The sequence below is a fragment of the Perca fluviatilis genome, chromosome 13, assembly GCF_010015445.1.
Source record: "Perca fluviatilis chromosome 13, GENO_Pfluv_1.0, whole genome shotgun sequence".
Taxonomy (NCBI): domain Eukaryota; kingdom Metazoa; phylum Chordata; class Actinopteri; order Perciformes; family Percidae; genus Perca; species Perca fluviatilis.
This window is the reverse complement of record NC_053124.1, coordinates 38,927,919-38,953,057: the sequence shown is the minus strand read 5'-3', so window position 1 is coordinate 38,953,057 and position 25,139 is coordinate 38,927,919. Positions and strand designations below refer to the sequence as shown.

The 25,139-nt window shown below is 43.1% G+C and overlaps 2 protein-coding genes across 2 annotated transcripts in view; one reads left to right on the top strand and one right to left on the bottom strand.

Annotated features, from left to right (window-relative positions):
* The window catches only part of LOC120571012 (T-complex protein 1 subunit gamma-like), a 20,824-nt gene extending 4,512 nt beyond the window's left edge, over window positions 1-16,312 (bottom strand). The window contains exons 1-9 of the mRNA XM_039819696.1: window positions 16,299-16,312; window positions 14,486-14,567; window positions 14,300-14,390; window positions 14,059-14,216; window positions 10,566-10,698; window positions 10,262-10,346; window positions 7,893-8,127; window positions 4,217-4,462; window positions 637-768 (exon numbers count right to left, since the gene is read on the bottom strand). Coding sequence (XP_039675630.1) covers window positions 637-768; window positions 4,217-4,462; window positions 7,893-8,127; window positions 10,262-10,346; window positions 10,566-10,698; window positions 14,059-14,216; window positions 14,300-14,390; window positions 14,486-14,567; window positions 16,299-16,312 — 1,176 coding nt within the window. The remainder of the gene's footprint in view (window positions 1-636; window positions 769-4,216; window positions 4,463-7,892; window positions 8,128-10,261; window positions 10,347-10,565; window positions 10,699-14,058; window positions 14,217-14,299; window positions 14,391-14,485; window positions 14,568-16,298) is intronic.
* A 10-nt stretch (window positions 16,313-16,322) lies between these two features.
* On the top strand, window positions 16,323-21,199 carry LOC120570843. Its single transcript, XM_039819429.1, has 10 exons — window positions 16,323-16,357; window positions 16,638-16,712; window positions 17,246-17,374; window positions 17,796-17,993; window positions 18,081-18,172; window positions 18,329-18,455; window positions 18,748-18,868; window positions 19,383-19,453; window positions 20,163-20,279; window positions 20,851-21,199. The coding sequence occupies exons 3-9, from the start codon at window positions 17,366-17,368 to the stop codon at window positions 20,268-20,270; spliced, it is 726 nt and encodes a 241-aa protein (XP_039675363.1). The 5' UTR covers window positions 16,323-16,357; window positions 16,638-16,712; window positions 17,246-17,365; the 3' UTR covers window positions 20,271-20,279; window positions 20,851-21,199.
* The last annotated feature ends 3,940 nt before the right edge of the window (window positions 21,200-25,139 follow it).

Genomic DNA, 25,139 nt, shown 5'->3' with positions numbered 1-25,139 from the left:
CCTGCCTTTATAAGAGATAATAATAGAGATCCCTGCCTTTAGAGATAATAATAGAGATTCCTGCCTTTAGAGATAATAATAATAGAGATCCCTGCCTTTATTAGAGATAATAACATGTCCAGCCCCCTCTCTCCGAAGCTTCCAATATTCGATGCTCGTTACTCCTGAAGCTTAAAAAATGGTATTCGGACCAGCCCTAGTGAGTAGTGAGTGAGTGAGTGAGTGAGTATATGTATATATATATATATATATATATACATATATATATATATATATATATATATATACATGCGTGTGTGTCTCTGTGTGTGTGTATTCTGTGTGTGTTACCTCCATGGCTGTCTTGTAGGTCTGAGCTTTGACTGTGTGTAGTGTGTACTATAGTGTAGTGTGTACTATAGTGTAGTGTGTAGTGTGTGTGTGTTAGTGTGTAGTGTGTGTGTGTAGTGTGTGTGTGTTAGTGTGTGTGTGTTAGTGTGTAGTGTGTGTGTGTTAGTGTGTGTGTGTTAGTGTGTAGTGTGTGTGTTAGTGTGTAGTGTGTGTGTGTTAGTGTGTAGTGTGTGTGTGTAGTGTGTGTGTGTTAGTGTGTGTGTGTTAGTGTGTAGTGTGTGTTTTAGTGTGTAGTGTGTGTGTTACCTCCATGGCTGTCTTGTAGGTCTGAGCTTTGACTGCGAGAGGCTCCCAGATGCCGAGCTCCATCATATCAGCCAGACAGCCGGTCTCTCCATCCACCCCCCAGTTCACACTGTTCTCCTGGGTGTGTTTGGCCTGGGGAGAGGGGGGGAAGAGAGAGAGAGAGAGAGAGAGAGAGAGAGAGAGAAAAGAGAGAAAGAGAGAGAGAGAGAGAGAGAGAAAGAGGGGGAGAGAGAGAGAGAGTGAGAGAGACAGAGAGAGAGAGGAAGAGAGAGAGAGACAGAGAGAGAGAGGAAGAGAGAGAGAGACAGAGAGAGAGAGGAAGAGAGAGAGAGAGAGAGAGAGAGAGTAAGGGTTAACCCTAAATTCAGCTGTGGTTCAAATAAAGTTAAAATAAAGGGTCCTGACAGTAGCTAGGTAAGGACTACTAGCCAGTCAGAAGCAGAGTATGAGGGTCCTGACAGTAGCTAGGTAAGGACTACTAGCCAGTCAGAAGCAGAGTATGAGGGTCCTGACAGTAGCTAGGTAAGGACTACTAGCCAGTCAGAAGCAGAGTATGAGGGTCCTGACAGTAGCTAGGTAAGGACTACTAGCCAGTCAGAAGCAGAGTATGAGGGTCCTGACAGTAGCTAGGTAAGGACTACTAGCCAGTCAGAAGCAGAGTATGAGGGTCCTGACAGTACCTAGGTAAGGACTACTAGCCAGTCAGAAGCAGAGTATGAGGGTCCTGACAGTAGCTAGGTAAGGACTACTAGCCAGTCAGAAGCAGAGTATGAGGGTCCTGACAGTAGCTAGGTAAGGACTACTAGCCAGTCAGAAGCAGAGTATGAGGCCCTGACAGTACCTAGGTAAGGAATACTAGCCAGTCGAAGCAGAGTATGAGGGTCCTGACTTAACTATACAGGACTACTAGCCAGTCAGAAGCAGAGTATGAGGGCCTGACAGTACCTAGGTAAGGACTACTAGCCAGTCAGAAGCAGAGTATGAGGGTCCTGACAGTAGCTAGGTAAGGACTACTAGCCAGTCAGAAGCAGAGAGTTGAGGACCCTGACGTAGCTATGGCTACTAGCCAGTCAGAAGCAGAGTATGAGGGCCCTGACAGTACCTAGGTAAGGACTACTAGCCAGTCAGAAGCAGAGTATGAGGGCCCTGACAGTACCTAGGTAAGGACTACTAGCCAGTCAGAAGCAGAGTATGAGGGCCCTGACAGTAGCTAGGTAAGGACTACTAGCCAGTCAGAAGCAGAGTATGAGGGCCCTGACAGTAGCTAGGTAAGGACTACTAGCCAGTCAGAAGCAGTATGAGGGCCCCTGACAGTACCTAGGTAAGGCTACTAGCCAGTCAGAAGCAGAGTATGAGGGTCCTGACAGTACCTAAGAACTACTGCCAGTCAAAAGCAGAGTATGAGGGCCCTGACAGTACCTAGGTAAGGACTACTAGCCAGTCAGAAGCAGAGTATGAGGGCCCTGACAGTACCTAGGTAAGGACTACTAGCCAGTCAGAAGCAGAGTATGAGGGTCCTGACAGTAGCTAGGTAAGGACTACTAGCCAGTCAGAAGCAGAGTATGCAGGAGGGTCCCTGACAGTAGCTAGGTAAGGACTACTAGCCAGTCAGAAGCAGAGTATGAGGGGCCCTGACAGTACCTAGGTAAGGACTACTAGCCAGTCAGAAGCAGAGTATGAGGGCCCTGACAGTAGCTAGGTAAGGACTACTAGCCAGTCAGAAGCAGAGTATGAGGGCCCTGACAGTACCTAGGTAAGGACTACTAGCCAGTCAGAAGCAGAGTATGAGGGCCCTGACAGTACCTAGGTAAGGACTACTAGCCAGTCAGAAGCAGAGTATGAGGGCCCTGACAGTACCTAGGTAAGGACTACTAGCCAGTCAGAAGCAGCGTATGACAGTACCTAGGTAAGGACTACTAGCCAGTCAGAAGCAGAGTATGAGGGCCCTGACAGTACCTAGGTAAGGACTACTAGCCAGTCAGAAGCAGAGTATGAGGGGCCCGGCACAGTACCTAGGTAAGGACTACTAGCCAGTCAGAAGCAGAGTATGAGGGTCCTGACAGTACGCTAAGTAAGGACTACTAGCCAGTCAGAAGCAGAGTATGAGGGCCCTGACAGTAGCTAGGTAAGGACTACTAGCCAGTCAGAAGCAGAGTATGAGGGCCCTGACAGTAGCTAGGTAAGGACTACTAGCCAGTCAGAAGCAGAGTATGAGGGTCCTGACAGTACCTAGGTAAGGACTACTAGCCAGTCAGAAGCAGAGTATGAGGGTCCTGACAGTAGCTAGGTAAGGACTACTAGCCAGTCAGAAGCAGAGTATGAGGGCCCTGACAGTACCTAGGTAAGGACTACTAGCCAGTCAGAAGCAGAGTATGAGGGCCCTGACAGTACCTAGGTAAGGACTACTAGCCAGTCAGAAGCAGAGTATGAGGGCCCTGACAGTACCTAGGTAAGGACTACTAGCCAGTCAGAAGCAGCTAATGACAGTAGCTAGGTAAGGACTACTAGCCAGTCAGAAGCAGCGTATGACAGTAGCTAGGTAAGGACTACTAGCCAGTCAGAAGCAGCTAATGACAGTAGCTAGGTAAGGACTACTAGCCAGTCAGAAGCAGCTAATGACAGTAGCTAGGTAAGGACTACTAGCCAGTCAGAAGCAGCTAATGACAGTAGCTAGGTAAGGACTACTAGCCAGTCAGAAGCAGCGTATGACAGTAGCTAGGTAAGGACTACCAGCCAATCAGAAGCAGAGTATGAGGGTCCTGACAGTAGCTAGGTAAGGACTACTAGCCAGTCAGAAGCAGAGTATGAGGGCCCTGACAGTACCTAGGTAAGGACTACTAGCCAGTCAGAAGCAGAGTATGAGGGTCCTGACAGTAGCTAGGTAAGGACTACTAGCCAGTCAGAAGCAGCGTATGACAGTACCTAGGTAAGGACTACTAGCCAGTCAGAAGCAGCGTATGACAGTAGCTAGGTAAGGACTACTAGCCAGTCAGAAGCAGAGTATGAGGGTCCTGACAGTACCTAGGTAAGGACTAGTAGCCAGTCAGAAGCAGCGTATGAGGGTCCTGACAGTAGCTAGGTAAGGACTACTAGCCAGTCAGAAGCAGAGTATGAGGGCCCTGACAGTACCTAGGTAAGGACTAATAGCCAGTCAGAAGCAGAGTATGAGGGTCCTGACAGTAGCTAGGTAAGGACTACTAGCCAGTCAGAAGCAGCGTATGACAGTAGCTAGGTAAGGACTACGAGCCAGTCAGAAGCAGCGTATGACAGTAGCTAGGTAAGGACTACGAGCCAGTCAGAAGCAGCGTATGACAGTAGCTAGGTAAGGACTACGAGCCAGTCAGAAGCAGCTAATGACAGTAGCTAGGTAAGGACTACTAGCCAGTCAGAAGCAGAGTATGACAGTACCTAGGTAAGGACTACCAGCCAATCAGAAGCAGAGTATGACAGTAGCTAGGTAAGGACTACTAGCCAGTCAGAAGCAGAGTATGACAGTACCTAGGTAAGGACTACTAGCCAGTCAGAAGCAGAGTATGACAGTAGCTAGGTAAGGACTACTAGCCAGTCAGAAGCTCCTTACCCTGAGTGATGTCAGCACCCTGATGGTGGAGGCTCCACAGTTCTGGATGAGGGTGCGCGGGACCACCTCGAGGGCGGTTGCCACGGCGCGGTACGGCCACTGTTCGATGCCGGTCAGGGCGCGGGACCGCTCCATCAGGCGCTTAGAGACCGCCATCTCTATGGCCCCGCCCCCCGGCAACAGGAAGGGGTCCAGCAGCACGTTACGGCACACCTGCATGGCGTCCTGCAGATTCCTCTCCACTTCCTGGAACACACAGCGATCACATGATCAGAGAGAGAGAGAGAGATCACATGATCAGAGAGAGAGAGATCACATGATCAGAGAGAGAGATCACATGATCAGAGAGAGAGAGATCACATGATCAGAGAGAGAGATCACATGATCAGAGAGAGAGAGACAGAGATCACATGATGAGAGAGATCACATGATGAGAGAGAGACAGAGATCACATGATCAGAGAGATCACATGATGAGAGAGAGACAGAGATCACATGATCAGAGAGAGACAAGATCCTTGAGAAGGTAGTTGCTAATCAGTTATGTGATTTTCTACATAGCAACAGTTTATTTGATGATTTTCAATCAGGATTTAGAAAGAATCATAGCACAGAGACGGCACTGGTGAAAATTACTAACGACCTTTTAACTGCTGCAGACAAAGGTCTTGTCTCCATTCTTGTTTTACTAGATCTTAGTGCTGCATTTGACACTATTGACCATTCAATCCTGTTACAGAGATTGGAACACTTGGTTGGCATTAAAGGAATTGCTCTGAGTTGGTTTAGGTCCTATTTCTCTGATCGATCTCAATTTGTGAATGTTAATGATAAATCCTCCAAGTACGCTAAAGTTAGCCATGGGGTTCCTCAAGGCTCAGTGCTTGGACCAATTCTATTCTCCTTATATATGCTTCCTCTAGGCAATATTATTAGAAAACACTCAATTAACTTTCACTGTTATGCGGATGACACCCAATTATACCTGTCAATCAAACCAGACGAAACCAGTCAGCTAGCAAAATTTCAAGAGTGCATTAAGGATATAAAATCCTGGATGACCTATAATTTCCTGATGTTAAACTGTAACAAAACTGAAGTTATTGTGCTGGGCCCTAAACACCTCCGAACTTCATTATCTAAAGATATAGCTACTCTGGATGGTGTTGCCCTGGCCTCCAGCACCACTGTTAGAAATTTAGGAGTCATCTTTGATCAGGATATATCCTTTAATGCCAATCTAAAACAAACCTCAAGAACAGCCTTTTTTCATCTTCGTAACATTGCCAAAATTAGGAATATCCTGTCTCAAAACGACGCTGAAAAACTAGTCCATGCATTTGTTACGTCCAGGCTGGACTATTGTAATTCCCTACTGTCAGGTTGCTCAAATAAGTCTCTTAAGACTCTCCAGCTGATCCAGAATGCTGCAGCGCGTGTTCTCACAAGAACTAAGAAAAGAGGTCATATTTCTCCTGTATTAGCTTCTCTGCATTGGCTTCCTGTTGAATCCAGGATTGAGTTTAAAGTCTTTCTCTTGACCTACAAAGCTCTAAATGGTCTAGCACCATCATATCTAGAAGAGCTCCTAATACCCTATTGTCCTACTAGAGCACTGCGCTCCCAGAATGCAGAGTTACTGGTGGTACCTAGAGTCTCTAAAAGTAGAATGGGAGCTAGAGCCTTCAGTTATCAGGCTCCTCTCCTATGGAACCAGCTCCGATCTGGGTTCGGGGGCAGAAACTGTCACCTCATTCAAGAATGAACTTAAAACTCTCCTATTTGATAAAGCTTATAGTTAGGAAGTGAGGAGTTGCAGTGTTCACCTAACTGGCCCAACTGCTTCTCTTCTGTTAATTGTTAATTAATAATACATAACAAAGTAGAGGGAGGCAGGCCAGCCAAGCCAGATCCCGCGGGGAGAGTTCTAAGCCCGAAAAAGCTACCTCTCCTTATGACCTGTCTCTCTTAGTTACCTGTTATAGTCCTAGACTGCCGGGGGACTTCCTTCCTTTGACACACTGAGCTGCTCTCTCCTCTCCCTTTCTATTACTGTTACTATTACTATTACTATTACTATTTGTGTGCAGCCCGTCCCAGAAATGCTTGTTACTAATCCTAGCTTCTGGGGAGTTTACTCCCCGGAGTCCTTATGCTTTTTTTTCCCCCCAGCGTATTTCCTTGGAGAACGTTGGCACCAAGATCCTGGTTGCAGCTGTCGCCGTGGTCCTGCTGCACTCCCTGCTGAGTTTAGCGGTGCCCTGCAATGTCATGCAGCGTCCTGCTGAACCCTGCAGCTTCCCGCTACATCCAGTCACTGTTCCATTATTAATGTGACTACTATCGCCACTGTTCATCACACCCCCAACCGGCTCGTCAGACACCGCCTACCAAGAGCCTGGGTCTGTCCCAGGTTTCTTCCCAAGAGGGAGTTTTTCCTCGCCACTGTCGCACTGCTTGCTCTTGAGGGAATTACTGGAACTGTTGGAATTGTTGGGGCTTTGTAAATTATAGAGTGTGGTCTAGACCTACTCTATCTGTAAAGTGTCTCGAGATAACTTATGTTATGATTTGATACTATAAATAAAATTGAATTGAATTGAATAGACAGAGATCACATGATCAGAGAGAGAGAGAGATCACATGATCAGAGAGAGAGAGATCACATGATCAGAGAGAGACAGAGAACACATGATCAGAGAGAGAGATCACATGATGAGAGATCACATGATCAGAGAGACAGATCATGATCAGAGAGACAGATCTCATGATCAGAGAGACAGATCTCATGATCAGAGAGACAGATCACATGATCAGAGAGAGAGATCACATGATCAGAGAGAGAGACAGAGATCACATGATCAGAGAGAGAGACAGATCATGATCAGAGAGACAGATCACATGATCAGAGAGAGAGATCACATGATCAGAGAGAGAGACAGAGATCACATGATCAGAGAGAGATCACATGATGTAATCAAAGACAGATTCATATCAGAGACAGATTCATGATCAGAGAGACAGATCACATGATCAGAGAGAGAGATCACATGATCAGAGAGAGACAGAGATCACATGATCAGAGAGAGAGACAGATCATGATCAGAGAGACAGATCACATGATCAGAGAGAGAGATCACATGATCAGAGAGAGAGACAGAGATCTCATGATCAGAGAGACAGATCTCATGATCAGAGAGACAGATCACATGATCAGAGAGAGAGATCACATGATCAGAGAGAGAGACAGAGATCTCATGATCAGAGAGAGAGATCACATGATCAGAGAGAGATCACATGATGAGAGATCCCCCCCCCCCCAGGTACTTACAGCCAGGATCTCCTTGCGCCCCCAGGTACCACAGCCGAAGGATCTCCTTGCTGCCCCCCAGGTACAGCCAGGACTCCTTGCTTGCCCCAGGTACTTACAGCCAGGATCTCCTTGCTGCCCCCAGGTACTTACAGCCAGGATCTCCTTGCTGACCCCCAGGTACTTACAGCCAGGATCTCCTTGCTGCCCCCCCCAGGTACTTACAGCCAGGATCTCCTTGCTGCCCCCCCCCAGGTACTTACAGCCAGGATCTCCTTGCTGGCCCCCAGGTACCCCACAGCCAGGATCTCCTTGCCGCCCCCAGGTACTTACAGCCAGGATCTCCTTGCTGCCCCCAGGTACCCACAGCCAGGATCTCCTTGCTGGCCCCCCCCAGGTACTTACAGCCAGGATCTCCTTGCTGGCCCCAAGGACCCCCCCCTGCCCCAGGATCTCCTTGCGCCCCACAGCCAGGATCTCCTTGCCCGCCAGGATCTCCTGGCCCCTCCAGGATCTCCTTCCCCCCGGTCCTTATCTCTTTCTTCATCTCCTTATCTCCTTGCGATCCCTTATCTCTGTCCCGCCTCTTGCGGATCTCCTTGCTGGCCCCAGGGTCCTGTCTGTGTGTTTCCTTCTCTTTCCTTTGTCTCGGGTGGTCCCCCTCTCTCCCTTCTCTTTTTCTTCCTCCTCCTTCCCTCCCACTTACTCTCCTCGTCCTTCTCTCGCCCTTTTTCTCCCCCGGTCCCCTCCCCTTCCTCCCTCGCTCCTTCCCCTTCTTACCTCTTCTTTCCTCCTCTCTTTTTTCCCTACTTTTTCTCCCTCTCCCCCCTCCTCCCCCCCCCCCTCCACCTCCCCCCCCCCCTTTCCTCCCCACTCCCCCGTCGCCCTCCCTTCTCCTCCCCACCCCCTCCCGCCCCCCACCGTCCCTCCTCCCCCCCTGCCCCCCCCCCTCCTCCCCCCTACCCCTCCCTCATCCCACCCTCCCCCCCCCCCCCTCTCCCCCCCCTCTCCCCCCACTCCTTCCCTCCCCCTCCCTTTCTTCCCTCCTTCTTCCCTCCCCTTCTCCCCTCCTCTCCCACCCCCTTCCACCCCCCTCCACTCTCTCCCCCCCCCCTCCTCCCCCCCCTCTTCCCCCTTTCCTCCTCTCCTCTTCTCTTTCACCACTCACACCTTTCCCCCCTTCCCTTCCTTCTCCACTTCTCCCCCTTCCTCCCTCCTCCACCCTCCCTCATCCTCGCCCCTCCTCTCACACTTCCTCCTGTGCTCCGTCCTCGTCGGCTCCTCTCTACTCCCTCCTTTGCTCCCACTAGCCACCCTCCTCTCCTCCACCCTCACCTCACCCACTTCCCCCACCCTCCATGTCTAGCCTCTCCCCCCTGGGCATACCTATCCTCTCTTACTTCCCCTCCCTCCCTTTCCACCCTTTACCCCCCCCCCCCCTCCCCCCCCCCCCCCCCCCTCCGCCCCCGCCCCTCCCCTCTTCAGCCCCCTTTCTCTACTTCGTCCTCCCCTCTTCCCACTCCTACTCCTCCTCCCCCCTCCTCCCTCTCCTCCTCCTCCACACCCCTCCCCCTTCACCTCCTCCTCCCTGCCCCCACCCCCCTTTCTCCCACCCTCCCCCTGTCCTCCCCCCATATTACTCCCCTCACTTTCTCCCCCTCCTCTCCCCCCTCCCCACACCCCTCTCTCTCCTCTCCTCCCCTCACACTGCCTCCCTCTCCTCTCCTCTCACCACCACAGGCTCTCCCTCTCCTCTGGGCCCGTCTCCCTCTCCACCACTACAGGCCTCTCCTCTCCTCTCCTCCACATACAGGCGTCTCCTCTCCCCCCACCCTACAGGCGCTCCCTCCCGCCTCCCACTACAGCCCGCTCCTCCTCTCACCCTACATCCCTCCCCGCCCCCCCCCCCACTTCCCACACCTCCACTTATTTTCTCTCCCCTCCACTACAGGCTCCCTCCTCCACTACACCGTTCCTCCCCCTCTCCTCACACTACATTCCTCTCCCTAGTCTCCTCTCACAGGCTCCCTACAGGCGTCTCCTCTCCACTACAGGCTGTCTCCTCTCCTCTCCTCTCCACTACACTACAGGCCGTCTCCTCTCCTCTCCTCTCCACTACAGGCCGTCTCCTCTCCTCTCCTCTCCACTACAGGCCGTCTCCTCTCCTCACCACTACAGGCCGTCTCCTCTCCTCTCCTCACCACTACAGGCCGTCTCCTCTCCTCTCCTCTCCACTACAGGCCGTCTCCTCTCCTCACCACTACAGGCTGTCTCCTCTCCTCTCCTCCACTACAGGCCGTCTCATCTCCTCTCCTCTCCTCACCTCATTGGTCTACCCTAAGCTGTGTGATGACAGGGAGACCCTGATTGGTCTACCCTAAGCTGTGTGATGACAGGGAGACCCTGATTGGTCTACCCTAAGCTGTGTGATGACAGGGAGACCCTGATTGGTCTACCCTAAGCTGTGTGATGACAGGGAGACCCTGATTGGTCTACCCTAAGCTGTGTGATGACAGGGAGACCCTGATTGGTCTAGCCTAAGCTGTGTGATGGCAGGGAGACCCTGATTGGTCTACCCTAAGCTGTGTGATGACAGGGAGACCCTGATTGGTCTACCCTAAGCTGTGTGATGGCAGGGAGACCCTGATTGGTCTAGCCTAAGCTGTGTGATGGCAGGGAGACCCTGATTGGTCTAGCCTAAGCTGTGTGATGGCAGGGAGACCCTGATTGGCTGTCTACCTGGAGATGCGGTTGTTGTCACTCTTCCTGACGCGGCGGATGGCGGTGATGTTGGCTTTCACCAGGTAATGCTGCGCCAGATCTGAGAGAAGAAGAAGAAGAGTTAATGCTGCGCCAGATCTGAGAGAAGAAGAGGTAATGCTTAAAATCAAGAAAAGAGAGCGTCTGATTACAGGCTGAGCAGACACGTTGAGGATCCATCAGTTTCTTTTTCGTGTGTGTGTGTGTGTGTGTGTGTGTGTGTGTGTGTGTGTGTTTGTGTGTGTGTGTGTGTGTATAGTGTGTAGTGTAGTGCGTGTACCTGAGATCCCCTTCTCGGTGAACACCAGGTCTGGTTTCAGGCGGATGATGTCCTCACAGATCTGCTGGACGTATTCTTCCTCCATCTGCAGGATCCTGGCAAAGTCCTCCTCCTTACTGATCTCTATATCAGTCTAATACACACAGAATACACACATTATACACACTATACACACACATTATACACACTATACACACACGCCTCCTTACTGATCTCTATATCAGTCTAATACACAGAATACACACATTATACACACTATATATACACACACACCTCCTTACTGATCTCTATATCAGTCTAATACACAGAATACACACATTATACACACTATACACACACATTATACACACACCTCCTTACTGATCTCTATATCAGTCTAATACACACAGAATACACACATTATACACACTATACACACACACCTCCTTACTGATCTCTATATCAGTCTAATACACACAGAATACACACATTATACACACTATACACACACTATACACACACACCTCCTTACTGATCTCTATATCAGTCTGATACACACATTACACACATTATACACACTATATACACACACACCTCCTTACTGATCTCTATATCAGTCTAATACACACAGAATACACATTATACACACTATATACACACACACCTCCTTACTGATCTCTATATCAGTCTAATACACACAGAATACACACATTATACACACTATATACACACACACCTCCTTACTGATCTCTATATCAGTCTAATACACACAGAATACACACATTATACACACTATATACACACACACCTCCTTACTGATCTCTATATCAGTCTAATACACACAGAATACACACATTATACACACTATACACACACACCTCCTTACTGATCTCTATATCAGTCTAATACACACAGAATACACACATTATACACACTATATACACACACACCTCCTTACTGATCTCTATATCAGTCTGAATACACACAGAATACACACATTATACACACTATATACACACACACCTCCTTACTGATCTCTATATCAGTCTAATACACACAGAATACACACATTATACACACTATATACACACACACCTCCTTACTGATCTCTATATCAGTCTGAATACACACACACACACACACACAGGGATTAAAGTGAAAAAGTCTTTTGACTGAACTTGTTTTCAGGCCCAGTGATAAGCTGTTCCCATCTACCCACCCAGAGAGCACCGACCCTTCAGCGATGGCGCATTATGAAATGTACAATAATGTAATGTACAATAATGTAAAATAATGTAATGTAAAATAATGTAAAATAATGTAATGTACAATAATGTAAAATAATGTAATGTAAAATAATGTAAAATAATGTAATGTACAATAATGTAATGTACAATAATGTAATGTACAATAATGTAAAATAATGTAATTTACAATAATGTAATGTACAATAATGTAAAATAATGTAATGTACAATAATGTAATGTACAATAATGTAATGTACAATAATGTAAAATAATGTAATTTACAATAATGTAATGTACAATAATGTAAAATAATGTAATTTACAATAATGTAATGTACAATAATGTAAAATAATGTAATGTACAATAATGTAATGTACATTAATGTAAAATAATGTAATGTACAATAATGTAATGTACAATAATGTAAAATAATGTAATGTACAATAATGTAAAATAATGTAATGTACAATAATGTAAAATAATGTAATGTACAATAATGTACAATAATGTAATGTACAGTAATGTACAATAATGTAATGTACAATAATGTAAAATAATGTAATGTACAATAATGTAAAATAATGTAATGTACAATAATGTAAAATAATGTAATGTACAATAATGTAAAATAATGTAATGTACAATAATGTACAATAATGTAATGTACAGTAATGTACAATAATGTAATGTACAATAATGTAAAATAATGTAATGTACAATAATGTAAAATAATGTAATGTACAATAATGTACAATAATGTAATGTACAGTAATGTACAATAATGTAATGTACAATAATGTAATGTACAATAATGTAAAATAATGTAATGTACAATAATGTACAATAATGTAATGTACAATAATGTACAATAATGTAATGTACAGTAATGTACAATAATGTAATGTACAATAATGTAAAATAATGTAATGTACAATAATGTACAATAATGTAATGTAAAATAATGTAATGTACAATAAGATGCAGAGAGCAACGTAGAGGAGGTGTAGCGAGAGTTCTCTCTTTGATGAACAAAACAATATCTCAGTGCCATCCCTCGACTAACCACTGCTGTTCTTTTCTACTGCAGCAAAGGCTCTACCTTACACTCCCATTACTTCAGGCCTAAAGTGGTTAAAGGGAGATCGGTTTTTTTATTGTAATAATAATAATAATAATAATAATAATAATTATGCATTTCAACACCAAGTCAAATCTATAAAATCAAGTTTGCAAGACTTCACTGTTTTTATTCAAGGGCTACTAATGATGAAACATAACTTTTCAGTGAAGGCTTTTTTATTATTTAAATAAAAAAAATAAAAAAAACAACAATAACAAATAGACCCTAAATAGCAAAAATGTGCCGGGGCAACACAGACGTCTTCTTACTTGACGATTTTATTTCTTAAGGTACATAACAGTGACTAACGTTTCGATGTATGGTGACATCATCAGAGGCCTTGGAGAGAATGGCCAATGATTGTGCTCACCCATCTCAGTCATCAGTCGTTAAAGGGCAAATGGCCATAACCAAGTCAAAAAGGAATATGTACAAACTAAAATATACAAATGTAAAACATTTATACAAATGTTTACATAAAATGTTCACAGTGCAATGGGGACTAAAAGTATATTTATCTTAAATACTACACTGTAACACACTTTGACATTAGAGAAAGCAAGTCTGATTGAATTCTTCATTTAAGCCTAGAGGTTCTAAAAGGCCGAGCGCACGTATCCAAAAGGCTCCCCTGCATCGGAGTTTATTGATGATGTCACCACCCCTGGGTGGTGACATCATCAATCCCCCAGAACCTCAGTGATGCAGGGGAGCCATGATTGGCTCATAATGCCTCGCCATGGCTTAACTTATGTTCTGTTACCTGGCTCTCCCCCTTCTTGTGCTGCAGAGAACAGTCCAGCAGGATGTGTGTCTGAGTGTGTGTGTGTGTGTCTGTGTCTCTGTGTGTGTGTGTGTGTAGTGTGTCTCTGTGTGTGTGTGTGTGTAGTGTGTAGTGTGTCTGTGTCTCTGTGTGTGTGTGTGTGTGTGTGTGTGTGTATTGTTGTGTGTGTGTTGTGTGTGTAATGTGTGTGTGTAGTGTGTGTGTGTAGTGTAGTGTTACCTGGCTCTCCCCCTTCTTGTACTCCAGAGAACAGTCCAGCAGGATGTGTGTCTGAGTGTGTGTGTGTGTGTGTGTGTGTGTGTGTGTGTGTGTGTGTAGTGTGTGTAGTGTGTGTGTGTGTGTGTGTGTAGTGTGTAGTGTTACCTGGCTCTCCCCCTTCTTGTACTCCAGAGAACAGTCCAGCAGGATGATTCGGGGGTTTTTGATCATGCGCTTCATCCTGGGGTGAGTCACGTCTTTGTTCACCATCACACCTTTCAGCACGCAGGAGTCCTCGATGATCCCCCCGGGTACCTGAACACACCACGCCACAGGTTAACAGCAGTACACCTGAACACACCACACCTTTCAGCACGCAGGAGTCCTCGATGATCCCCCCGGGTACCTGAACACACCACGCCACGGGTTAACAGCAGTACACCTGAACACACCACACCTTTCAGCACGCAGGAGTCCTCGATGATCCCCCCGGGTACCTGAACACACCACGCCACGGGTTAACAGCAGTACACCTGAACACCCCACACCCTTCAGCACACAGGAGTCCTGGATGATACTTACCTGAACACACCACGCCACGGGTTAACAGCAGTACACCTGAACACCCCACACCCTTCAGCACACAGGAGTCCTGGATGATCCCCCCCGGGTACCTGAACACACCACGCCACGGGTTAACAGCAGTACACCTGAACACACCACGCCTTTCAGCACGCAGAAGTCCTTGATGATCCCCCCGGGTACCTGAACACACCACGCTACAGGTTAACAGCACTACACCTGAACACACCACGCCTTTCAGCACGCAGGAGTCCTCGATGATCCCCCCGGGTACCTGAACACACCACGCCACGGGTTAACAGCACCACCCCGCCAGAGTAAAAGCTCACGTCTAGTTCCAGATATAGAGACCCCGCCAGAGTAAAAGCTTGTGTCTAGTTCCAGATGGGGGCTTCCCGCCAGGTAAAAGCTCACGTCCTGATTTCCAGATACAGAGACCCAACCCGCCCGAGTAAAGCTCCGTCTAGTTCAGATACAGAGACCCACTTCAGAGTAGAAAGCTTGTGTCTAGTTCAGATACGGGGACCCCATGAGTAAAAGCATTGGTTCCCAGATATAGAGACCCGCCAGAGTAAAAGCTTGGTATCCTGAACCAGATACAGAGACCCACGCCAGGTAAAAGCTTGTGTCCTAGTTCCAGATATAGAGAGAGACCCAGCCCACGGTAAAGCTTGTGTCTGGTTCCAGATACAGAGAGACCCACCAGGTAAGCTTCGCATCTAGTTCCAGATATAGAGACCCGCCAGAGTAAAAGCTTGCGTCCTAGTTCCAGATACAGAACCCGCCAGATGCTTCAGCGTCTAGTTCCAGTGCAGAGACCCGCTGGAGTAAAAGCTCATGTCTAGTTCCAGATACAGAGACCCCCCACAGAGTAAGCTAGCATCTAGTTCAGATACAGAGACCCGCCAGAGTAAAAGCTCATGTCTAGTTCAGGTTTTAGAGACCCCTTAGAGTAAAAGCTTGCATCTAGTTCCAGATACAGAGACCCGCCAGAGTAAAGGCTAGTCGGGTTGTCCAGATACAGAGACCCCTTCCAGGTAAAAGCTCATGTCTAGTTCAGATACAGAGACCCATAGGTAAAAGGTGTGTGGTAACATGTGGTGCACCAGATTGCTGGTGTAACAAGCTCGCTGACGGCCCTCACCTCACACAACGTGGGCCATTTAGCTAGCAGGAAGAGGGGAGTTGAAGGCCCTGGAGCCCGTCACCGTACGTGTTGGTAGTCCCTGCCAGGGCTGCGGTTACGACCGAAATTCCGGCAATTCTCATAGCAGGTCGTGGGTCTGTGAAGAAGGCGGCTCCAGCGCGGCGGGCAGCAACCGCGCCGCTAAACCTCGCATTACGTAAAGTCTTACCAAATTAGCTATCAAGTTTCGTGAACGCCCATATTTGAGCTTTATATAGTTGATTTCTCGCTTAAAAAAGTATCAGAAGTGAATTTAATAACGAAATAGCCCGATAAACAATGTATAACTTTGCAGTGTCTGAAATATGAGAGTCTCCCATGTGTTTCTATGTAGTTTGCTCAAACCAATCAGCACGTAGCTCATTCTGAATATTCTTGAGCATACCATTTTTGGAAGAAAAGCTCTTGTTCCAAATAGAGCCATATTCACAGGGTAGTTAAGGCCCTAATAAAATATCATTCGGGCAATTTTCAGCCCAACCAATGTTACATACCCCATTAGGAGACCTTAAGGAACAGTGTAAAATACCCTATATAATCATTCTATCACCCCTTTAAAAAAACCTATGCAATGTTGTTAGTGTCTATTTTGTATAATCCGACTTGAAAGCAATCTGCAATTCTATCCACACCTCACCTGTTGATTTTCATTTTTAGAGTGAAGATGGAAGCAAACGCAGCAAGCTCAGTGGAAAGGTATGACATATTAAAGTCATGAATTGCAAATCCACCATATGAGTACTGTATGCTCACTTACTATGCAAACTATGATGTATTTGAACAGACTCACTACTGTACAAGACTAGGGAGAGTATTAACCATCTGCTGTGCATTTTATTTGTTATCACAGAACAGTGCCAATACGAACACAAGTGATGAAGAGAAACACAAAGAGTACAAAGTACTACTACAGTTACTAGAAAATGTATATATTATATATATTATTTTTACCTTTTTGACATTACATACCTCTCAGACTGAAACCGATGAGCAAAAGCTGAGAGGAAGAAACCCACAGCGTTCATTGCTTCCAAAGACACAGACAGAACAGGTAGGACATTGTGAATTCTTAGTATCCGGTGTTAATTCAATTGTCTTTATTAAAATCCCAATTAATAAAGTGCTTTTTATGTGGTAGTTACAGCAACACTACAGGGCTGAAGAAATGTTCTATCGTGTGAATCATATTAAGATTCTGATAACTTAATTAGTCCCCAAGTAGCAATTTTGTTTTACAAGTAATCATTAGATGAATATTGCTCATGTGTCCTTGAAAGCCTAGTCCAAATTGTGGTATAGTGCCACCTGTTTTTTTTGTTTTTTCAATTATTGGTGTTAAGGAAAAACTCAGGAGCAGCACAACTCATTTACCATACGTGAAAAAGGTTTAGGGTACTTTGATGAATTACACAGGAGCATTTAATTAACACTCAATTGAGGATAGAATTAAGCAGGCGGTACAGTTTGACCACAATGTAGTATGTGCTGTGTCGTCCCATTTGACAACAGAATAACAAATATTCTGTTAATTATTTCACAACAGAGAATTTCAATTTAGTATATTTTTTCTGTTTTTATGGCAAGGTCAAGATATTGTGGAAGAAGCAACCTTCTGAGGGAGTAGTTTCTGTTTTGAACACAAAGAAAGACACCTCAGTATTACGCCTGAGAGAATTCCAGACCCTGTCAAAATCAGAGTGGCTCATGGGAGAGGTAAGGGGATGCTGTAAGAGATTGAACCTACAGTATGTGGCTGAAACATTCATTAGAGTAGGGTTCTTTTCATGGTTTCAAGGTTAACGAGCTGAGACTTGGCGGGGTGATCAATTGATCATTTAGGTTAAGAAATGGGCAAGCTTAAACTGATGGCCTCAAGCGTAGTCCCAAGACACACAAGGCTCAATAGTGGATATGTGGTGTCTGAGACTATTCTCTCCTTTTAATGCTTATTATCTTGTGATTACGTTGGACTCAAGGCCCAACCTGTGTGACTCCTTTTCATTTTCCAGGAATATGTCCAAGCTTCCCAAGCCACATTGTTTATTCAAAAACAAAAACACAGCATTGGTTGTAGCTACAAATAAAGTTTTATCTGCCATTACTCTTCTGATGGTTTTGATTGTATGTCTTCCAGACAATTGATTATTATATTCAAGTCATCATGAAGCAGTGTTCTCAGGACAACATCCTATACATTAACCACTACACAATGCATGTGATCCTGAATGGCTCACCTGAACAGAAAAGTGGATTTACCATGCGAGGCACAGACTTCAACAAAGTTCAAGGGGCCATTGGTTTTGTCAATGAAAGACAGCACTGGAAACTTGTGGTAAGCCAACGTGTGTTGTATAAATATAGACATTATCTGTTCTCCATTTGTTCTTAACCTCTCAATGTAATATCCACTCTCGCTAAGTACCTACATACCATCTCAAAGAAAATCTTCACCCTTGATCCACTGGTGCTGATGGATGTTGATATGGTGCAGCGGGCCATTGATGCCTTCAGGTCAATACATTTCTTGCTTTTCTTTGAAATAGTTACTGTAACAACTAACTGCTACGTATTTTAAGCTAAAAAATATTATTATGCTTAAAAATTATGCAAAGTCAGTGGTTAACCAATGCGTCATAATGATTAAAGTTACATTTTACATGGCTTCAGTCGGTTCTTTAAGATGAGGAGGAACCGTCTCGGCAAACAGGAATGGACTGACATAAAATGGATGCCTGGGGCTATACAGCACTCAACACAGAAGGATGGGTCTAGCTGTGGTGTCTTTGTAATGCAGGTGGGTATAGTGTATTTCATTCCCTGTGAACATAAAACAATATATTTTAGTGTAACATAAATTGGGTCAGTTGATGTGGAATTGTCAGTGAGATATGTTATTTAATTAATTGCTTTTGGTTCATCTCCCCCTACAGTCAACACGTGTCTCAGTTGTCATGGTCCTCAGGACGGTGAAAATTCAAAATAAACACTATATAATTAGCTTATTACTTGTAATTGGGCTTTGCTTAGTATAAAATTTAAAATGTTACACAGTTCATCTACAACTGACTTATTGTATCCTACTACAGATGGCAAGACACATCATTGAGGACTTTCCTCAGGTTCCAGATAAAATCTCAATCAAAGGCACATACAGCGCAGTCCAGGCCTACCGCATAGAGATGGCATGCAAAATACTTGATGCATCAGGTAATTTGTAATAATTGTAGAATTCAAATTGGATATAACATTTTAATCAATTACTTTATTGTGTATTTCAGGAAACATGTTTTGCATTAGCTAAATAAAAAAATATCAGGACAACTATGGCAAACCATTTTTAATGACAGAATTGCATAATCTTAAAGTTACAGCATGTTCATTTCCAAGGGAAAAGTGGATATCTAATGATTTTTTCTAACTATTTATAATAGTGTGTCCTGGTAACTCATCTACTTGAACATGCACCCCATGGACCAAGGCTTAGTCTTTACCGCAGCTACTCGGTTTTTATTCCAGCCCGTATAATTTGGCTGCATGTTGTCCCTTTCATTGATTTTGTTATTATATGTTATTTTCTTTTGCGACAACTCAATGTGGGTAGATTTTGTGGTACATAAAACAATTACAAAAGTTATTATCAATTACATACAAATGGCAATAACTAATAGTGAAATGTCCTTGAAAACAATGCCTCACCTATTGTTTTCATTGATTTTTCCAGAACCATTGAACCAGTTTTGTTCATACTGTGGTATGACAAAATTGGGCAAATTCAAAGAGGAACCTGAGTGGGTGAGTTTGTCACAAATATTGAAAAAGGTGTGAATAGGACAGGACTTTAATTTATATCATCAATGCAATGCAATGATTGTTATAAATTAGCTTTATAGGTTACTGTCCCCAATCGTTTACAATGAAATGCAGTTATTCTCAATACAAATCTAGAGTTTCCATAGAATATTGAAATTAATATAATTCTTGCAAATTTTAATTAAGTTATCATCATAAGCTTAAAAACTATCAACTGAGACTACAATACCCAAATGTGTGCGTTGTAAAATTACTCGGTCGTAACTTGTTAGAAGCGTGAAATAAACTCAAGCTATCTTAGACAGAGATGCTGTTAATTCTTTTGTAATGATAAATAGTAAATATTTTCGGTGTCGGATACATCATTTATTCTGCGTGTTTCAGCAAGCTCTGTGGATGTTTTTTTTATTTTTTATTCTTCATCTGCATACACATAATAAATCCATTATTATTCAGTAAATAGTTTTTTTTGTCAATTCTGTATCCGTAAAAGCACACTTTATTCAAAATTACAATACATGGTATGAAATGTAAAGAAATTGCACATTTTATGATTGTTTTCAGTCAGAACCTTTTTAATTACTTTCATTGTAATATGATTTTAGAAAAAAGGGATGTGAAATGCTTTACACTGTTTGTTTTTTTGATTAGAACAATTTTGTTCTTATCTGATTTTACTTTTGCACTACAGATGGGCTGTGATGAATGTGTGCGTTGGTACCATAGGAAATGCACAAAAATGTCCCAAAAAGAATACCAAATGTGCATTGAAAAGCATTGGAAATGTGAATATTGCTGAATGATAGAGGTGAGTAATTTATTTGAATTAGGCAAATTATTAAAAAAGCAAAAGGTTAAAAATAACTTGTTATACATAATTGTCAGGGATTGTGAATATTAGGGCCCCAGGGCAAAATCACTTCAAACACTTCCATACTTAGAAGACATTGATTTTTATGGTCTCTTTGGGCCACTGGTCTAGTGTCAATGGATAATATGCTCGCTTGTTAAGTTACACATAGAAATAAAACACCATAAATGTTATACTTTTTTATTCACAATTTATTGTAATAATCTTTGCCGTTCAACATTTTCCATAGCCATCAATCTGAAAACAGTTTTGGACAGAGTGCTGATGAATAAACACCCATCAATTTTTTTATTACAAATTAAAAAGTGATTTAAAGATATAATATATCATAACATCTGAGGGAATATTTAATGTATTTCTCTCTTCAATGTTAAATTAACATATGTTTTTTCTGTCAGTTAATGATAGATAATAAAAATAGCAATGTCATATTATCTATGAAACCAGCAGATGATTATTGCTTGTAGCATTGATTTCTATTTGTAACTTTATTATTATTTCTTAACAGGTCTCACACGGGGCTGTTAAGGCTGTTAATTTGAGGTTTGTTTGGACGGTTCCAGTTCCTACCTATTATCGATTGTTAATGATCCAGTGCATACTTGCATAGTTGAATGGGCTGTTTCCCAAAGTAAGAGCTTTGTAACTTTGGGGATTATGTCTGACATATTAGAGGTGATTGTCTGTCCATATATTCAGAAATGACAAAAGTATTGAAATAACAACCTATCAATCTGTATTTGTTACAAAACATATCACTGATATTAATGAGGTATTTAGAAAAACACAGAGTTAAACTGTCTGAGAAATGTAAGAGGTGATTTTGTTGTCAGTAAATTCAAGAATGAAAAACCTATTGAAGTGATTTTTTTCCTTTTATACACAATAATGTATATCACTGAAGATAAGACTTTTTCACAAACTAACAGCTGTGAAAGTTGTGAGAGGATGCCAGAAACATATTCCAGGTGGTTTGATGTGATTATATTCAAAAATGAGGAAGCCAATGAATTGAAAAGATTTAAATATGCATTGAGGATGCTATGGGATTTGCTAAAGACTTTTTCAGAAACTAACAGCTGTGAAAGTTGTGATAGGATGCCAGAAACATATTCCAAGTGGTTTGATGTGATTATATTCAAAAATGAGGAAGCCAATGAATTGAAAAGCTTTAAATATGCATTTATAGACTATAGGTCACTGATGAGGATGCTACGGGATTTCCTAACTACTTTTTCACAAACTTACAGCTGTGAAAGTTGTGATAGGATGCCAGAAACATATTCCAAGTGGTTTGATGTGATTATATTCAAAAATGAGGAAGCCAATGAATTGAAAAGCTTTAAATATGCATTTATAGACTATAGGTCACTGATGAGGATGCTACGGGATTTCCTAACTACTTTTTCACAAACTAACAGCTGTGAAAGTTGTGATAAGATGTCTGAGACATATTACAGGTGGTTTGATGTAAATATATTCATTAATTAGAAAATGGTTGAAACTACCATATTTATTGGTAACTATAGCCTACATCTTTATTTACATTTATTTATTTTTACTAATTCACAAGTGTGAAATGTTTAATGGCTCTCCCTCTCTTTAATGGAAGTTGTTTGAGATGTCTATGTTGTAAAACAAAAAAGTTAATGAAGATTAAAATTAGTGGAGTTGCAATTTTACGACGGTCCCTAAGTACGCCTATTGTGACGGGCGCGTTGGACAGACATTCAGTTCTTTGCGCTCTAAACTGTGTCGATATTTTTGGTGATTTTGAGTTAAAAATAAGTGTGAAACGTCTGTCTAAATAAGCTCTACAACATACCCAGAAACTGGGGGAAATCGAAGTATTGTCACGGAGCTATTGAAGGTAACATCCGCGAAAACCGACGAATGTCAAATATTAAACTATCTTCACCGCGGTCAAATGCCGTCTTGGTTCATCTTTCCACTGTTCCAACAATCACCACTCTGGTTTGGTTGAAATTAACCCTTAATTCACCGATTTACATGTGGAGATATGCTAGTTCGATACACGTTTAAAGTCCTGATTATTTACATGGAGTCTGGTGGGTTTGGTCTCGGTGCTGTTTTCTAGATAAACAAAGGTTCTTATTTAATAGGTAATCACTTAGGACTGTATAGGCAGTGCCTATACATACACATAACAGGCACATAACACTGCCGGTGTTATGTGCCTTCTGGTTTTTCCACCTACTGGTTTCCGAGCCTGTCCAGATGCCGTATCAACCTACCCACGTCAACAGATTCGCTACATATTCATAAACATTTTACTGGCCTTCGCATGCCGCAACTCAAACAAAAACTACACTGAACTGAATATCTGAGCCCTACATTACTATAACATTGTACAGCGAGAAAAATGTGTTTTAAAAGTAGGCTAATTAGGATGATCCTTGTCGCACTGGATTCCAACCTTCCTCAGCAAAAATAAAAATATACAGTCTGCTTCGCTGTCCACCACACTATCACGTTAATCACGTCAGTCGACAGGACGTGACTTTGTTTTTTCGTTTTTCTCAGTAGGCCATGAATCACTGTTTATCTGAGTACTCCGAAACAACAGGCTACCTTGATTTAGGCTTAAAAACTTAACTATATCATGCACCCTAACGTTCTGCTACACCACTGAGCTATCCGTGTACAAGGATTTGTCATCAATTATAGCAGGCAGCACACGGATTCTGAAACAATGGGTCTAAAACAACTGCTTACCCTGGGCTGGAAACGTGATCTCGAGGCTCTCAAACAGCTAGGCGACAATAACAAGTTCCTTGGATTTATGAAAAGAAGCAATATTTCTATTGACATTTCCAATAGCTTACAACGTTATGTTTACGACGGAAGATAAGTGGAGAAAAATATTTAACCAATAAAGGATTTGAAACCCCTGCAACAAGCTGCTGTCAATTCGGACAGTTTCCAGCCGTTTCCAGCAGCCTTCAGGCTGAACAGGCAGTCACAGAAACACTCACATCCTGTTTATTTAAATAAAATGTTATCAGACCCATATATCAGCTTGTAGGCTACACAATCTCCAGCTGTTTTATAAAGACAGATGTCAAAATGTTCTACCTGTGATCTGGTGCTGATGTTAATATGCAACAGACTGTAGATGATCTATAATCTGAACGGATTTAGTCTCTCTGACTTCTAAACATCACTATCAACACCACTACATGTGCTCTGTACAGAATAAGCCTTTAAATCAGACAAATAGCCAAACTATAAAATGTTTAATATAAAATGTCATCATGTTGAGTTGATTCTGAACCAATCAGCTGAGAGCAAGGCGTTTAAGTTAGTGGGTCCGCCACTAGAGTTGTGGAACCCAACTAAGGTTAGGAAGTGGGTGATGACAAGGAGACCATGCTGCCTGTAGACAAAGGCAGCATAAACCAGAGGAGGCTGCCTTTACTCCTATTTGGAAGATGAATGCATGAATTGTAGTATGTGAATAAGTAAATGTGATGTATTTAAAGTGTAAACTGTTATGTCTTAACACAAGTGTTGTTGGGGTTGTTTCATAATGCATTGAGTTGAGTAATGACCTCCCGTGTCGGTGTGATTAAATCAAAAATAACAAACTGCCAAAGACATGGGCCCTGATTCTCTAAAATCAACATCATTGTCTTGTTTAAAAAGATGTTTACATATTTGCCAACCAATATTTTCAAACATGTTCAATTTCTTACATTTTCCGAGGGTGAAATCCGTTGCCTGCCTGTTAACATTAAAGGTAAGAAATAATAAAATAAGTGAATTGAAAGTATTTCTCTTAAATAACTACTCAACCCTACCTTACACATTAATACAGGAAAAAGAGCCCCTTTGGTATAGAAACACATTAAGTCATTTTACGGCACGATTTTGAATGATGACCCATTAACCGTAAATAAGGGCTCCCCCTCCCAACGAAAGCCAATTTATCCCCTGTGTATAGGTGTTTTGGTTCGTTTACCAGTATTGGTACACGAGCCGTTCTGCACATGCGCAGATGATGAATCCTGTTGTAGTTGTAGGGGTCTGCAGTTAGCTAACATTAGTTTAGCTAAAAGCTAATTCGGCTAACCGCTAGCTGAGACGGCATGTAAAAGACCCTCAAACCTGAAAATAACCGTTAAAATATATAACAGCTGTTACGTCAGTTCTACTTTACTTGTGCTCATTTAAAGCTACATTGTGTAAGAATTACTCCCATCTAGCGTTGAGATCATATATCGCAATCAACTCTCTCTCGACAAGCAGTATTGCAACTATGGTAGCCTTCACAAAAGTGAAGATTCAAAAGGCATTGTTATTATTAACATTGTTATTGTTCTTTTGCGCATGTGGGTCAGTTCGAAACCGCAAACGGGTCACACTGGAATCTGATATAGGCCACATTTTAAAAGGTCATGTGAACAGCCCCCAAAAAATCGGATCTGAGCAAAAAATCTGAATTAGGCATTAAGACTTGCAGTGTGAACGTAGCATAACAGATCATGTAGTGTTGTAAATCCCAAGAGAACTCATAAAACAGGAATATCATTTGCACATGCGCAGAACGGGTCGTGTAGGCAGCACAGATCGTGTACCGACAGTAACCTGTGTGTGTGTGTGTGTGTGTGTGTGTGTGAGTGACTGTCTGTGTGTCTATAACAAGATACAAAAACATAATGACAATTCAAGTCATCTTTATCGTCAGGAGCCACAGAGCCTCTGCTAAATAGGAAGGAACTTGTTTTGGTGGAACATGTTTACGTTCAAAAGAACATCTGAAAAATGTGTGTGTGT